Source organism: Drosophila obscura, unplaced genomic scaffold, assembly GCF_018151105.1.
Source record: "Drosophila obscura isolate BZ-5 IFL unplaced genomic scaffold, ASM1815110v1 contig_192, whole genome shotgun sequence".
Lineage (NCBI taxonomy): Eukaryota > Metazoa > Arthropoda > Insecta > Diptera > Drosophilidae > Drosophila > Drosophila obscura.
Window position 1 is genome coordinate 212516 of NW_024542781.1, and position 15003 is coordinate 227518.

At 47.8% G+C, this 15003-nt stretch overlaps 3 protein-coding genes across 6 annotated transcripts; 1 reads left to right on the forward strand and 2 right to left on the reverse strand.

The window, feature by feature from the left end:
* Positions 1-2546: 2546 nt before the first annotated feature.
* LOC111076151 (ATP-dependent RNA helicase p62) lies at positions 2547-10488 on the reverse strand. Of its 4 annotated transcripts, XM_022369822.2 has the most exons (6): positions 10406-10488; positions 9865-10161; positions 6810-7958; positions 6490-6728; positions 3714-3892; positions 2547-3636 (listed from the first exon to the last, which is right to left on the reverse strand). In XM_022369822.2, coding segments are annotated over exons 2-6 (1785 nt in total). In that variant the 5' UTR covers positions 9867-10161; positions 10406-10488; the 3' UTR covers positions 2547-3420. The 4 variants fall into 4 exon arrangements, with proteins under 4 accessions (XP_022225514.2, XP_022225512.2, XP_022225513.2 ...); XM_022369820.2 differs by lacking the exon at positions 10406-10488 and having other exon boundaries at positions 9865-10337; XM_022369821.2 differs by lacking the exons at positions 9865-10161; positions 10406-10488 and adding an exon at positions 8273-8453.
* Positions 10489-11583: 1095 nt separating this feature from the next.
* Positions 11584-12046, forward strand: LOC111076153 (probable small nuclear ribonucleoprotein G). The gene has a single exon (XM_022369826.2). It carries the CDS (start codon positions 11663-11665, stop codon positions 11891-11893), a length of 231 nt encoding a protein of 76 aa, XP_022225518.1. The 5' UTR covers positions 11584-11662; the 3' UTR covers positions 11894-12046.
* A 590-nt stretch (positions 12047-12636) lies between these two features.
* LOC111076152 (low choriolytic enzyme) lies at positions 12637-14052 on the reverse strand. The gene is made up of 2 exons (XM_022369825.2): positions 13614-14052; positions 12637-13550 (listed from the first exon to the last, which is right to left on the reverse strand). Exons 1-2 carry the CDS (start codon positions 13810-13812, stop codon positions 12745-12747), a joined length of 1005 nt encoding a protein of 334 aa, XP_022225517.1. The 5' UTR covers positions 13813-14052; the 3' UTR covers positions 12637-12744.
* Positions 14053-15003: the final 951 nt, after the last annotated feature.

The following is a 15003-nucleotide window of genomic DNA, read 5'->3' on the forward strand; positions in this document are numbered from 1 at the left end:
CAAGGACCGGGGGATAAGGAAGGCAGCAACAGCAACAGCAAAAAAAAAAAATAAGAAAGAAAGAAAACCGAAATTAAAAATCAAGCAGGCGTGGGTGTGGCAGAGCAGGAGGAAGACCCTGGAATGAAATGCGGGACCACGCCAGAAATTATGAGCACGCTGGAGAAATCTAAGACGATGTTGGATGCTGCTGGGCGTGCCTGCCAGTCGTAGTTGCCTTCGGTATGCCAGTCGTTTGAAGTGCCTAAGGAAGCAGACTCAACGCACACACACATACACATGCACCCACTCCAGACGACCATAAATAAAGTATTTGATGTGCATGAAGTTAATGTCTTATTATGCCCAAGTTGTCAAAAACAAGCGACCCCCAGACCCGACCCGACCCGACCCAGACCCAACCAAACCCAAACAGATCGGGCCCTGCCTGCCTGCCTCGATGTTAGTTAAGGCGTGCTTAATGTGCGTGCGGGCGGTTTTATGTGGAGGGAGACGCGTTTGGGCCTGGCCAGGAGAGGGCGTGGATTTTATTAACTTGAGCGCAGTGTTCGCGCCCGTTCGGTTCGGTTTCAGGCGAGCGACAGCGAGCGGCTTGAGTTTTGATTTGGCTTAAGTACATCAGCCGGCGCCAGTTTAATGATAACAAACTCAACACAAGTGATAACGCGTCAAATTACCAAACAGACCAAATGCTCGTGTGTCTGTGTGTGTTAGCCAAGATGAGACGATGGAAGATGGAAGCAGAGATGATATGGGATGTGACTTGGCTCTGCTGTCGCGGGTGTTGTAAATACCATCAATGAATCTCAACTGGTTGTCTTGCTACTCCAGCACACCACCCCCAACCCAACCCCACCCACACACACCCCCCTCCCATCGACGTGTGTGTATTTTTGTCTGGCAGAAACGAAATTAGGCAAATTTAATGAATTTATGCTGGTGGCATCTCCTTTGTAATCCGAGTGCGCGCACAGCAAAGTAAGTGACCTGCTTCGTTCTTGGTTAAGTGGCCTTGCTCGAGCGAATCGCAGCAGCCTGGCTCTGGGTCTCCCTCGTGTGTGTGGGTGTGTGGCAGGGGTAAGAATGAAAATGAAAATGAGCCACATCCAGAAGCCAGAAGATAGAGCTGGATAGGAGGAGCGGAGCCCACACTCCTAATGTGGAAGTGGATGCAGCGAGGTGTACGAGGACTCTGGAGGCAATTTCCCGGCAGTTGTAAATGCGATGAGTGTGTGGAGTAAATGTTGTGTGGCTGCTTAATGCCCCACCGAGTGCCATCACCGACCCAGCAGAGAAAGGGGGGCACAGACTAAGTAATCCAAGTCTTAAATTACAAGAAGCGATTAGGTAACATACTTTCCGATTCGAGCGAATGTCTTCATCACAATTATTAGTATTAGTCAAGTCAAGGTTCCACCTATCCTTAAAGGAGGATTCTTACTGGTAATTATATAGGTACTTGTGCGCTGGACAAGACCCTCAAGAGTGGGTTGAAAGAACCCACGATTCAAGGTTAAAGGCAACCACAATATATGCTGATAAATAAAAAAATAAATATTTATTTGATTTTAAATTAAATCAAAGTCCCCTCTTTATCTCTTGGATGTACGTTTGATATAAATATATACGTACTATTATCAAATATATAATTTATCCATTAACCAGCAGCACAAACTTTCCCCACAAATATTAATAGTAAATTTCCTTAAAGTTGTTTTGGTTTTACATATCGGCGCATCATTGCTCTTGCCCTCGCCCAGCGAACGCCCCACTCTAACACACACCCAATTGAAGCAATTTAACAAATGACTTCCTCCTCGGCTACACCGCAACCGCAAGTACGCGACCTCCCTCCCATCTTCAGCAGCAGCAGTCGTAGTGCCACGAATCTAACCACATTCACGTCCCCTACAGCATCATTATCCATGCCAAGCATCTGTACGGACCAAGTGGAGCGGGGCCCAGCAGCAGCCGACCGACCAGAGCCTGAGCCTGAGAACAAAACTTGTCATAAGAAATATGAGCAATGTAGGAAAAAATGAGAAAGGCAGAGAGGACGGACGGACGCACCAAAGGCAACATTTCGCCGCTGTCCCCAAAGTCGAAAGTGAATTGGCTTCATTGCGTCTAAATGTGGTGTCAGACACGGTTGGCGTTGGCGGTGTCCACCCTCCGCCTACATCCAGCTAGGGCTGCGCTTCCATACCAAGCTCCTCCATCCAGGGGATATTTCTTATCTGACGCTGTCAGGGTGGTAAGGGCGAAGGGAGTGCGCTCCTGGTATTGACACTGCTTCACTGTGTGCCCCAAGTGCTATAGTACTTAATGATGTCTGCCAAAAAAATAAAAAAAAAGAAGAAAATTCAGCAATCACGATTGCTGTACCCGTTCGTTGCCGCCTCCCCCCACAACTCTCTTGGTTGTGTGGGGACACTTTTATGGGCGTCCCTGGGAGGAATGGAATTCCTTTGTTGGAGCTTAAAACTTAATTGAATTTAATACATGAACTGAACCCAGAAGTGCATTGTATCGCTGTTAGTGGTTGGTTTTTCGGTTTTTTAGGTAGTAGTAGGTATACACACGTTTATTATTTTTCCAAAAAGTAAAATGAAAATGAGAAATTCTCTCCTTGTACATACAGATTTTCTTTTGTATTTAGTGTTAATGTGTTTGTTTGTTTGTTTTATGTTCTGTTTTCTGCTTGTGTTTTGTTCTGTTCTGTTCTTTCTTCCTTCATTCTCTCTCTCTCTGTTTGTGCCGTAAAAAGGTATCCAAAAGTTAATGTTCCAAAAAGTAAATTGAAGAATTTATCAAACAAAGGCCGCCAGATACAGCGGGTGTCAGCCTTTGCTCATTGTCATCAATGGGACAGACGGGAATGATCCATACACTTCCTTCTCCTCCTTCTTCACATCCTTACACTTCTTCTCCGGGTGCGGCCAACACACACACACAACGCGCTTCGTTCTTGGTTTTCTTTTTCCTTGGTTTTGTTGTTGTTTGTTTTGTTTTTTTTTTAGTTTAGTTTAGTGATACGTTGTTGCATTAAATTAAGAAATTATCACATCATATTTGAAAATTAGGTTTTGGGTTTTGCGTTTAAGTAAAGAGTGTTTTTGTTTCTTTTTTTGATGCTGTTCAGTTTCAGTTGGAAAAGGGCTGCCCCCAGTGGGGTTATGGGGCAGCAACAAATAATTTACACTTCACAAATCATTCAAACATAAGGATGCTATGTTCAAAGTGCGGTTTGTGTCGCTCAGAGTCTAGTCCAAATCCAGGGGGGGTGGGGTTCTCTCCTCACAGAACGATGAAAAGTACGAAAACTTAAACTTAGGCTACGAACTTAATTTAACTTAGGGCCTAGGCGCTGTTTAGTTTTGCTACTGATGAAATCTCCTGTTTCTAATAGTTTCTGCTTGCTTAGTCGAAGCGCGTGTGCCGGCCACCATCGCCGCCGCCGCCACCACCACCGCCGCCGCCGCCAAAGCCGCGTCCATTGCTAATGCTGCCCTTCTTGAAGCCACCGCCGCCGAAACGACCGCCACCGCCGCCGCCACCACCACCATAGCGGGAGCGTCCGCCGCCACCGTCGTAGCGCGAGTTGCGGGCCAGATTCTCCAGGGCAGGATTGATTTCCTATAGAAACAACAAAAAGAAGACCAACATTAAATAACTTGCGCCAAATAACTCCTCAAAATCTTAACTGGACTCACCTGATTAGCCTCTCTGAGCACATCGACGAGCGCCTTGGCCTGCTTGGCATTGTTCTTGGTGAAGAAGGCAAAGGATGTGCCCTTGGTGTTGGAACGTCCTGTGCGTCCAATGCGATGAATGTAGTCCTCGCTGTTTTGTGGGTAGTCAAAGTTGATGACATACTTAATGCCATCCACATCTGCATGGTTCGGAAAAGATGTGGAAATGTTGCACAGATTAGTCTGGTGGGCCAATGTGGAATTGGGGGGTGGGGGTAGGTAGAGCGATTAATAGGGGTAGGATAATTAATAATAATTGAACAACAGTTTTTCAAATTGCCAAATGTTTTTCCGCTGTGGGCGATCGGATCGGATCGGGTCGCTTGCAACAATTTGTAGCGTTATTTCGAGATGTTTTACACTTTGAACACACTTATCTTTTCTTTTTTGTTGTTTGTTTTGTTTTGCTTTGCTTTGCTTTTTTTTTTTGGTTTGGTTTTATTTTGTTTTGGACTTTAGCATATACTTTTTGTTTGGTTTTTGGTTTAAAGTCTTTTTGTTGGGTATGTTTTTAGAAAAAAAGAAAATGTTTCAAAATGTACGTTACCTTCTTGGTGCTATAAATTGTTTCACTCAATTTCTCTCTCAATCAAAATCTCAAAGCTTTTGTGGCGTCGCGCAGCTCGTGGTCCAAACTCTCCCAAAAAAAAGAATCGCACGGCGAAGCGAGCGGCGAGAGTTTGTTGCATTGAGCCGCGTGCGCCTCTCTCTATATACGCGAGTAGTAGTAGTAGTACTCTCTCGCGTGTGTAGGTGTGTGTGGAGGCGCGGCCAACGCCAACGGCAACTGTCATGGCCATGGTCACGGTAGTATGGCCACGGCACCGGCAGGCAGCCGCAGCATTGGCAGCGGCAACGTCAACCGCATCCTCCGCATAGACAGGAGGACAGGACGGCGGCGCGCCGCTAGATTCGTTGGCCAGCAGGGATAACGTAACCGTAACACAACAACAAGCGGCCTGTCGTCTGTCCAGGAGCAGTTGCCACCAGACATTATGACGGGGGGCCATTGACGATGGCGGCGGTGCAGACACAGGCACAGGCAGTCAGGCAGTGGGCGTAGTAGCTATAGGCGCACTCAGCAGCAGCAGCAGCAGTGACGACGAGGACGAGGACCACATCATCTTCACACACAGCCCACTTATCGCTCCGCTCCGCTCCCGCACACAAAAACTCCTCATCGTTCAGCTCAGTTCTCTCTCTCCACAAGCAACTACCAGTAGACTGGGCGTGCTCGGCGGGTGTTGTTTGGTTCTTTGGTTGGTGTGTGGGGTGGTGGCATCAGCGCTGGGTGTTTCAGGAGGATCGAATCGGATCTGATCTGACCCGACCCGATCTGATATCTGATTTGTGTGGCTTGTGCCTGGTGTGGTGTTCGGGTGCGTGTGTGTGTGTGGGGGTGTTGAGCCATTCATTTGTCTTTTGCTTGGTTGCTTGCTTTGGTGGTGCATCCTCTGGCAGGTCAGGGCAGGACTGGCTGGCTGGCTGGCAGGCAGGCAGGCAGGCAGGCAGGGCATAGGGTCACCTTGATGGTCTCTGTTGCTGATGCTGGTCTGGGCGCCGCCGATGTTTTGGCAGCCCTCTGGCCTTCTGGGATGTCTTTTATTTGCCTGCTTTGTAGCGACGCCTTCAACTGCTAACTGCTGGGGCGGCTCTGCTGGCAAGAGTTTGATTGGGTTGTGATGGTTGCCTGGGCTGCGTTGTTGTTGTTGTTGTTGTTGATTGATTGATTGATTGTTTGATTGATTGATCGACTGTTGGTCGTTAAACTCTTTCTCAATACAGACTGCAGAGGCCACATATGATGCATGATGTTGGGGATAGGTCGTGTCTCTCATGCGCGCATCCAAGCCGAAACGAATCTCGATCGTCAGGCAACTTTCATAGATCCTTTTGCCCAGACGACAATTTCTCATTGTCACATAACATTACATTACGTTACGTTACATTCATATAGTATATTCAATGTCGGCGGAGATGGCAAAAGTCGCTCAAGTTACGAGTACTCGCAAGGGTCGCTCATTATTTATCTCATTTATCCTCCCCATCATACTACAACAATCGGCCTCTGTAAACGAGAAAGAAACAGAAAGAGGGGAGAGAGAGAGAAAGAGGCAGAGAGAGACACGCACAAAAGACCACGTTGTGTGTTTGTTACACATACACACACACGTGCATAACAATGTACATACATGTATTATGATGTATTGTTTATATATTTTCGCAAGGGTGGGTCGGGTCGGGTCGGGTGCAAGGGTTGTGGGTGGGAGGGTTTGGGTTGGGTGGGGGGTGGAATAAAGTTCAAGTTGATTATTCAAGTTTTTTCTGTTTGGCATTTTGGCTTAAAACTAATAACTGTTTTTTTGTTTTTTTTTTGGCTGTTTTCTGTATGGGCGCGCTCTCTATACGATATATATTGGGTGCGATTGGGAGTTACGATTCGGGAAATCTTTGAGGATTACATTCGCATATGTGTGGCTTTGTGTTTTATGGAGATGGATGATCGGATCTATTACGTGTGTAAACTTCAGTGGGTGATATTTTTGTTTTTGGATGGTTTTGGCAATGTTTTCTGTGTGTAAGCAATAGCCCTACTTGAATGTGTGTCTACATAAGTGAGTGTGTGTGTGTGTGTGTGGCCTAAGGCCTTCTTTTCATTCAATTTTTTGTCTTGTCAGTGACCAAACAACTACAAAGAGGGTGCTGTGCTGTGGGCTGGCTCATGGCGGAAACTTACCCAGACCACGGGCCGCCACATCGGTGGCTACAAGAATGTTTGATTTGCCCGAACGGAACTCGCGCAGGACAAAGTCACGCTCCGACTGTGACTTGTCGCCGTGAATGGCGCCGCAGCGTACGCCAAAGCTGCGTATGAATCGCACCAGGTTGTCCACGCGTCGCTTCGTCTCCACAAAGATGATGATCTTGCCGGGATTCTCGCTGGTGTCATAGATGTCGGACAGGAGACTCTTAAGTCTGTAGTTAGGGGGGGAGGCGGGAAACAAAATCGTTTAATATGTGAGCACAATTTAGCATTAAATACACGCAAAAACTTACTTCTCCTCCTTGCTGAACTCATCGCACACTTCCACCACCTGGCGGATGTTGTGATTGGCTGACAGTTCGAGGGAACCGATGTTGATCTGGATGTAGTTGCCGAGGAAATCCTCGGCCAGCTGCTTGACCTCCTTGGGCCAGGTGGCGCTCCACATGAGCGTCTGACGGTCGGGACGGATCTGGGAGACAATCTTGCGGATCTGGGGCTCGAAGCCCATGTCCAACATACGATCGGCCTCGTCCAGCACCAGGTAGGTGCAACGTTTCAGATTCGTGCCGCCCGACGAGAGGAAATCAATGAGGCGCCCGGGCGTGGCGATAACAATCTCGCATCCGCGCTGCAGATCGCGCATCTGGCCGCCCTTCGGGGCGCCTCCGAAGACGCAGGTGTTGCGCACATAGGAGGACGAGCCGAATTCGGTGGCCACCTGCTGGATCTGCTGGGCCAGCTCACGCGTTGGCGCCAGCACCAGGGCGATGGGTCCGTCGCCGCGCTGCAGCGGCTGCTGGTTGTTGATGTGCACGATGGCGGGCAGAATGTAGCCCAGGGTCTTGCCCGAGCCGGTCTTGGCAATGCCCACAAAGTTCGAGCCGCTCATCGCGATGGGCCAGCCCTGCGCCTGAATGGGTGTCGGCTCCTTGTAGCCCTGGCGGCGGATCTCCTTTGTCACGTATTCGGGCAAGTAGACCTCCTCGAAGTCCTGAATGGGATTCTGGGCCTGGCCGCGCACGGTGATCTCGTGTTCGTCGCGATAACGCTGCACCTCGTACGGCGAACGGGCCGCCACAGTGGTGTGCTCCTGATAGAAGTTCTTCTTGAACGGCGTCAGATTGGAGAAGTCCACTGGGCGCATTGGCAGATCTTGACTGCCGCCGCCTCCGCGACGATCGCCACCGAATCCACCGCCACCGCCGCCGAAACGACCGCCACCGCCGCCGCCACCACCGCCGCCTCCGCGATCATCGCGACGCTTCTCAATCCGTCCATTTCGGACGCCATGGTAGTCGCCACCGCCGCCGCCGCCACCACCGCCAAAGCGGGATCCTCCGCCGCCGCCGCCACCTCCGCCGCGACGATCTTCACCGCCACCGCGGTCACCGCCGCGACCGCCACGGGCATTTTGACCGAAATCACGATCGTGTGGTGCCCTGAAAAATTGAATGATTTGGAAATGGATGATTAGTTAATATGTTGAACCCCAATTTGTCGCTGGCTGAGAAAGGAAGGCTCAAGAAAAGAAATTTCATTCTCTTTAATCTTGCTCTTCGTCGCAACAATTTGGCGCTGAAAAGCAGTCAAGGTTGTTGGGTTTAACACTCCGCAATGGCGCGACTTTAAGACTAGTAATATTCGGATTCGGATTTTCCTTGACAGTTGCATCATTTTCTTTTCTTAAGTATTTCTTTGGTGGGGGAGTAGTGAGTGAGTGGTAAAAGTAAAGTAAAGGCTTGGCGGGTCTTACTTTGCTCGCATGCTGCCGCTAGACGTCTGATGTCCGAGTCTGAGACTGGCTGACTTTCTTTATGGCTTTCTGTGTCTGTCGGTAAAGAGCCGCTAAACAGCCGACAAGAGTTATGCTAGTGCGGCACCGGCCTGTGCCAGAGGGAGACGGCGAGAGACAACCGCAATAAACTTAAATAAAACTAATTGCGTGTTATGGAAATTAAATAAATTTCGGATAATACAAACAGTAAAGCAAATTTGATTGACAACAACATGCAACTCTCCCCCATATATATCCTTCTTCTCTACACCCCATGCGGATTGCTCAACTAAACAACTCCTGTCCCTGCAAGCACACACAAATGTTTACGGCGCTCTGACATTAATCAATGTGAGGGGGGGTGGGTTTGCACCCAAGGACTGCCTCGACTACACTCCAATCCTGGCCTGCCTATTGCCCTGTCAATTTGGTCCGTTGGCCCCGCTCCCCGCTTTGCTGGTTCTGTGTCTGTTCGTTTGTAGGCCTCTGGCACGCAAACTTGGCCAACTAGCAGAGCGGAAACGGAACACGCTCCGAACGTTTATGAGACAGCCAAATGTCTCGAACGGGTTAAGGGGCAGTGCTGTGGCACGGGGAGCGACTTGCTGTGTGTCTACCTGTCGCTTTCTGACATGCGAAAGGGCACATAGCAGGCGGAGGGCTCATCATAATCAATTGGCGTCATTTGACATTTTAAACTAATGGCGCGTTCATACGGCGTCGCATATCGTGAAGTTTAATTACATTAAATGTTGATATCTTTTACTCTTTTACGCAGTATTTCAGATAGCGATATAGCTATCTTATCTATTTAACACGTGATAATTTTACACTTAAAAAACTAGTTCCTATTTTCATATCACATCAAACTTGTTTTTCCACGTGCAAACTGGAATATAGCTACATCTAGATACATTCTGCGCATAAACGAAACACCAGACAAACGGAAAGAAGCCGTGCGAGCGGGACAGAGCTAGTCAGTGACAGCCGCCGACTGTGCTACCAAACTGTTATACATGCGGTCGAAGCACGCGAAAAATGCCGCCCGCCGTCAACAGGCAAAGACCCTCACACACTCACACAATCGCACGCCGTGTATGCGTGTTCGTATTTGAACATACAGACAAATTAAAATGCTATAAAAAAGCAAACGAAGCAAAGACACGTTTCACAAATCAAGCAAATTCTCTTTATGACGTGCGCTGTCGTTCTTTGCCAGTTAGTTGTTGCTTGCGGATGGCTACATAAAAGAGAGGGGCAAGCAACTGTCTAAATTATCGGACCATGTGTTTTTGCTTGCCTTGCTTTGGCCTCTGTTCCGTTTTCGCGTTTCACGTTTCACATTTCACATTTTGCTGTCTTTGCTCTTTCTCCCTGCCTTTTCAAGCGCAGCCCGCACCTAATTACTCATCACAGCCCCGTTTCGTAGGTGTACAGAAATATACGAACACGCCGAGCACAAGCAAAATGGCGGCGGAAAAAACCAGCGACCCAGCTGCCTCGTACTGCGTTTCATAAGCGATTTTAAGTTGTTAATCATTTCGCCGTCTGACGGCGCGGATATTACTTACATTACTCCTTCAATTTTGATTTCCTCTGTATTCTCGTGTGGATCAGTAAAAGGCGATTTCCTCGCACGTTTGGACGCAGTGTCTTGCTCGTCTGCTTTTGGGAGAGAGTATGTGGATGATGTTCTTGACGTTTCAAGTCGTCTGGGTGACAATCGAAACGCACGCTGTGCCTGGGAGATACTGGGTAGTAATAATACTCTGGATACACTCGACTCCTGGCGACTGGGACTACTCGGACTCCCGTGGAACTGTTGTGGGTGTTCTGTGCAGAGCAAAGCGAAACTGCTGCTGGTCGTTCTGTTGGTCGAGGAAAAAAGAAAATGGCGACGTTGCGTTATACATTTTTCCGCACTGCTTGGTGAAATCAATAAGTTGCGCCAGCTGCACGCCGGCCGGGCGACAGCATCGCACGACTTTCGCGTCACATATTGCATTAATTTTAGCATATTTGAATAATTTGCTCTTGACTAGTACAACACTTTCTACAGATATTAATTATATGCTTTCTTTCCAAGCAGCGCGAGATCCGCGCGTGTCTTACCTAACCTGTCCAAAGAGTGACGATAACGATAAACGACCAAAAAAATAGTAGCCAGGGCAGAAAACCAGGGCAGGGCAATCAAACGAGACTTAACCCACTTAACACCCCTCTATTTGAAAAGTTGAGCAACCTTTGTTAAACCGCGGAAAGTAATACTGTTTGTAAAGGCTCCTTGTAGCTCCATCCATCCTCTTCACTTACAAAACAAAAATGATCACCGACATTTTTTACCTGTAATGCGTAAAATACGTTAAAATTACATAAATTTCGTGGCAATATTAAATACCACCATGGTCGACAATGGGTTAAAGTTATATTTTATTGATTGAAATCGCATTCCATAATTTTGATATTCAGCTTAATATTACTAGCTAGTCTTAACCCTAAATAAATAATTTTGTCCGACAGATACATCAATTTCCTACAGTATTGGCTAGTTTTCAGAAGTCCTTTTTATTGCATTGTTTACATAAAAAGGTTCAAACGAAAACGGCCAAAGCATTAAACGTAAATGTTGACTAAATGTGACGTCCATTGTTGCTGGTCAACCAAGTTTCTTCTATGCGTATGTACTTTTGTATACCGTATTTCCTTTAATTGATGTTAAATTTGTTGTTCCAAACACCATTGAAACATTAATAATGATTTTATCCTAGATTGAGATGTTTTTTACCCATTAATTCATATGTCTTGTGTTTTATAAACACATTTATCCCGTTCTGATTCCTATTATTGGTACCCGTGAAGTACAAAATTTCGTTCATATCATTAGAAAAGAGACTGAGTAGTTTCTGCATTAATTGGAGCCTGAAATAACAAACAAAATCTAAAGTCCATAATATCAATTTTCCCAAGGTATTCCGATTTGTTGCACATTTCGTGCAAAAGTTGCAGAATAATGCTGCCTATTCATTTCCCCATGCTGCTGAAATGTTTACCATACAAAATACAATTTAAATGTATCTTCTAAATTTTTAAAAGCATGAAAGAAACTTTTACGCCTCCCAACTCATTTTTGCGTTTACAGTGTGCCCCAAAAATGCCGTAAATATACCGAAGATGTGAAAAATAAGAACACCGCTTCTCCCGTATAACAGAATTAGAGCTGATGTCAAACATTTTTGGGATTTTTGGTATATTTGTAGGCACGCGTTAGACCTTTTGCTTGCACGCGTTAGTACTTTCTTTTCGGCGTGTAGCCGGCATCACCATTTTGTCTGCAAATTTGTTTGGAAAATTGGAAAATATTAATTTAAAATGTCAAAGGCACATCCCCCAGAGCTGAAAAAGTACATGGACAAGCGTATGATGCTGAAGCTGAATGGCGGTCGCGCCGTGACCGGCATCCTGCGTGGCTTCGATCCGTTCATGAACGTGGTGCTGGACGACACAATTGAGGAGTGCAAAGACAAGACGAAGAACAACGTGGGCATGGTGGTCATCCGCGGCAACAGCATTGTGCTGGTGGAGGCCCTAGACCGGGTTTAACGCCCGCCTACGTCGCGGGCACTACCTACCGTCGCTATCCTCATGGCTAGCACCCTAGCTATTATGTGTAGTCTTAAGGCTCCCCCCAACCATCCACTGTATACCTTCAGAAAAGCCACAAAAATCGTAAATAAATTAATATAAAAAACGAAATTCAAATACGGTTGATAATGCGGCACGCGGAGCATTGGGTAGCGTATTTTAGGATTAGAAAATGGATTGTTGCAGTGTATTCCCGCCCGTTTTTCCCGCCAAATTAGCATTTCGTCTGAATGGTAAATAGCGTTTACATATATGTTTGTCTGTATATTAGCTAAAACAATGACATTTTCCAGATTGACGGCCAAGAGCCTTACCACAAGGATAACTTGCACAGGGTCAGGCGATTACTGGATGCGGCAGGAGTCAAATTTGGTGTGCTATGCAGCTTAAACAACTAAAAAACATGTATTCCGATGCTCTGGACACAATAGCAAAAGGTCAACGTAAGAAAGAGAAGAATTGCGAGAATAAATATCCGGAAAATTATAAGAAAAGCCGCGAACCAAGACTGCTAATTGCTAATTTCCGAACGTACTTACTTATGTAAGTTGACTTCGCTGCACTGAATCTTTCGCATAATAATTCCCTTGAACTGATTTGCAGGACTTTCTCTTTGTGTGGCTTGCTCCGCAGGAACCGGTTGAAGATGTTCCAGCTGTCCTCTTTGTATTTCTCAACAAAAAGAAAGGGTTTCTGTGCGAATTTCGATTTTCAGGGCGATAATTTATTATAGTCTACGAATTATCAAATAAAATTAACAAATCAATGTGATTCAGATAAAGGAGGGGAAGCGGCGCTGTGAAACGACTCTACAGTCCCAGCAGGTGGCAGAAGCCTCGGTACATTTTGGCACGACGCCCCTGGAGGCAGCCGTACAGCTCGTTGATCTTGAGGCAGTCGATCTTGCTGATCGTCTTGCGCTGGCCAATGCGGACGCCCGGCTGCAGTGGCGTCATGGTGGGCTTCTGGCCCTTCTTCTTGCTGAAGTAGAACTCGCCGTAGTGCATCACCGAGTTGTAGTCGTAGTCGTAGGCATACTTGCCCTTCTTGCGCGAGATCAGCTTGAAGTTCTTCCGGAACCGCGGCACAATGTTCTCCCAGTGGATCTTCACAAAGTTGTCGCGATCCGCGCGCGACTGCTCGTGGTAGATGCCAATGGCGTGCATCAGCTCGTGCATGATCCGGCCCTCGCTGCTGAAGCAGTGGGCGCTGGTCTCGTCCGGCCGCTGAAGCGAGACGACCTGCTCGCCGCCACGCTTGCCCACGTAGGACCAGCAACCCTTTGGTCCTTCCTCGGGCGGCTCGATCAGCAGATAGTCCTCGACCTCGCCGTCGTAGGGCACAAAGTGGATGCAGGTCAGCGAATTGAAGGTCTTCAGAGCCTGCACAATGGCCTCGCGCTCCTCGTTCACGTAGCGCGGACTGATCTCGAAGGGGATGGTGCCGTTGGGCCACAGGCGCTTCGGGTGTCGCATTGGATTCACGCCCAGTCGCAGGGTTATGTAGGTGTACGGATCGATGGCTATGTCGCCCTGGAACAGCCGGGGCATCGTTTCAGGGTCATCGATGCCCAGGTCATCGTTGCCAATGTCCGGCCCATACGGATCGTATTCGTCTGCAAGCAAAATATAGAACTTGGGTCTAGAACTTTTTTCAATTGAGGGGGACTGGGACGCACCTGCTGCGACGCTGGTGAACTCGTGCTCGAAGAAGTCCACGCCAGCGGGATATTGGCGCGTCGGCAGCTTGGCACTTTCACTGGCTGGTGGCGAGGCCACCACTAGCACCAGTACCACCACCAGCACTCCTCCACTTAATTGTGCACACATGATAATGGGCCTGGGATTTTGAGTTTTCTTTGCTGTAACTATTTCCATTCGATGATCGTTATTTGTTTTCGCCTCTTAGAGTCCATGCCATGCCGCATCCAAACCGCACAGCTGCACACAAAATTGGTAACTGAACCCCGGGTAACCAAGCGGCCGGCGGGCGACTCGACTACCAACGCGATAGTGTGTGTGTGGTGTGTGTGGCGACAGCAGCGCCATGGCAGTTTAATTTATGCAAAATGTGCGAAAATAAAAGCTAAATAATGTTGAATGTTGGGCATCGCATCCGATGGCTGCGCTACGCAATCGCGCCGCATGCAAACAGATCCAAAATCCATCAGTTCGTAGGCATTGCACCTCTGAGCCCAGCTGAGCCGTGATCTCTCTGCTCCAACACGGCCCAGGCATGCATGGCAGATCTTTGTAATTTGATGCCAACGCTCGATGATTGGTGGAGTGGCATACTGGAAATGGAATACATTGGGGGAAAGAGTATCTTCTTCACTGGTTGGGGTCGTTTGATATCTCTCGGTATATGGAGATAGCGTCGTGTTGTCTGTGTACTTTTCCACTCGATCCACTCGATGCCGGCCCAATCCCGCTGTTCCCGTTCTCTCTTTCTCTCTCTTCTCCTGAAGAAACTGCTTGCAGCGTGATAATTGCCAGAATGGAATTACTTTCCGTTATGTTCTAAAAGTTAAAATAAAACAGAAACAAATACGTGATCCTACGAAGAGTATCAATGCCTCGGCTTCGTGTTGGCCTGTGTCATTGTTGTCGTTGGTCAGGTTCACGTTGGCGCTAACGTTTTAATGTAATAAATTTCGCAAAATTGATTTCAACGTGGCTCCAACTAACTGCCCCTGCCTGCCTAGCGCTCTGACGGCACGGAGCATTTCGTAAACGCTCAAAGTCAATTCAGCTGTCTCTCTCTCTCCCCATTTCCATTTCCATTCCCAAGCCGCTGCCAGAGTGTCTGACTATCCGACTGACTCTCTGTCTGTCTGTCTGTTTGGTTTCCAATTCGTTTGTTTGTCTCTGCTTGCTGGTTGCTGGTTGCCCCCGTCGTTTGGGCCTGTGATATGTGACACCTTCGACTCGGATGGGTGGAACGTGGAGTGGGCATTTGTGGGCCTTTGGCCTGCACTTTGCACCTAGCTGGAACTTTCTTGGGGGCTTCAATTAAGCTGCCAATGGGAGCCATTAAGTCGGCCTGGCCTGTCTGTCTAATCTACATAT

Bases quoted from the DNA above. Each gene is read 5' to 3' on its own strand.
- LOC111076153 (XM_022369826.2), top strand. From the start codon at position 11,663: ATGTCAAAGGCACATCCCCCAGAGCTGAAAAAGTACATGGACAAGCGT.
- LOC111076152 (XM_022369825.2), bottom strand. From the start codon at position 13,812: ATGGAAATAGTTACAGCAAAGAAAACTCAAAATCCCAGGCCCATTATC. The intron at 13,551-13,613 runs GTGCGTCCCAGT...TTTTGCTTGCAG, and splicing joins GTTCACCAGCGTCGCAGCAG to ACGAATACGATCCGTATGGG.
- LOC111076151 (XM_022369820.2), bottom strand. From the start codon at position 10,310: ATGCTAAAATTAATGCAATATGTGACGCGAAAGTCGTGCGATGCTGTC. The intron at 7,959-9,864 runs GTAAGTAATATC...TCAATTTTTCAG, and splicing joins ATCAAAATTGAAGGAGTAAT to GGCACCACACGATCGTGATT. The intron at 3,637-3,713 runs GTGAGTCCAGTT...TTGTTTCTATAG, and splicing joins TGCTCAGAGAGGCTAATCAG to GAAATCAATCCTGCCCTGGA.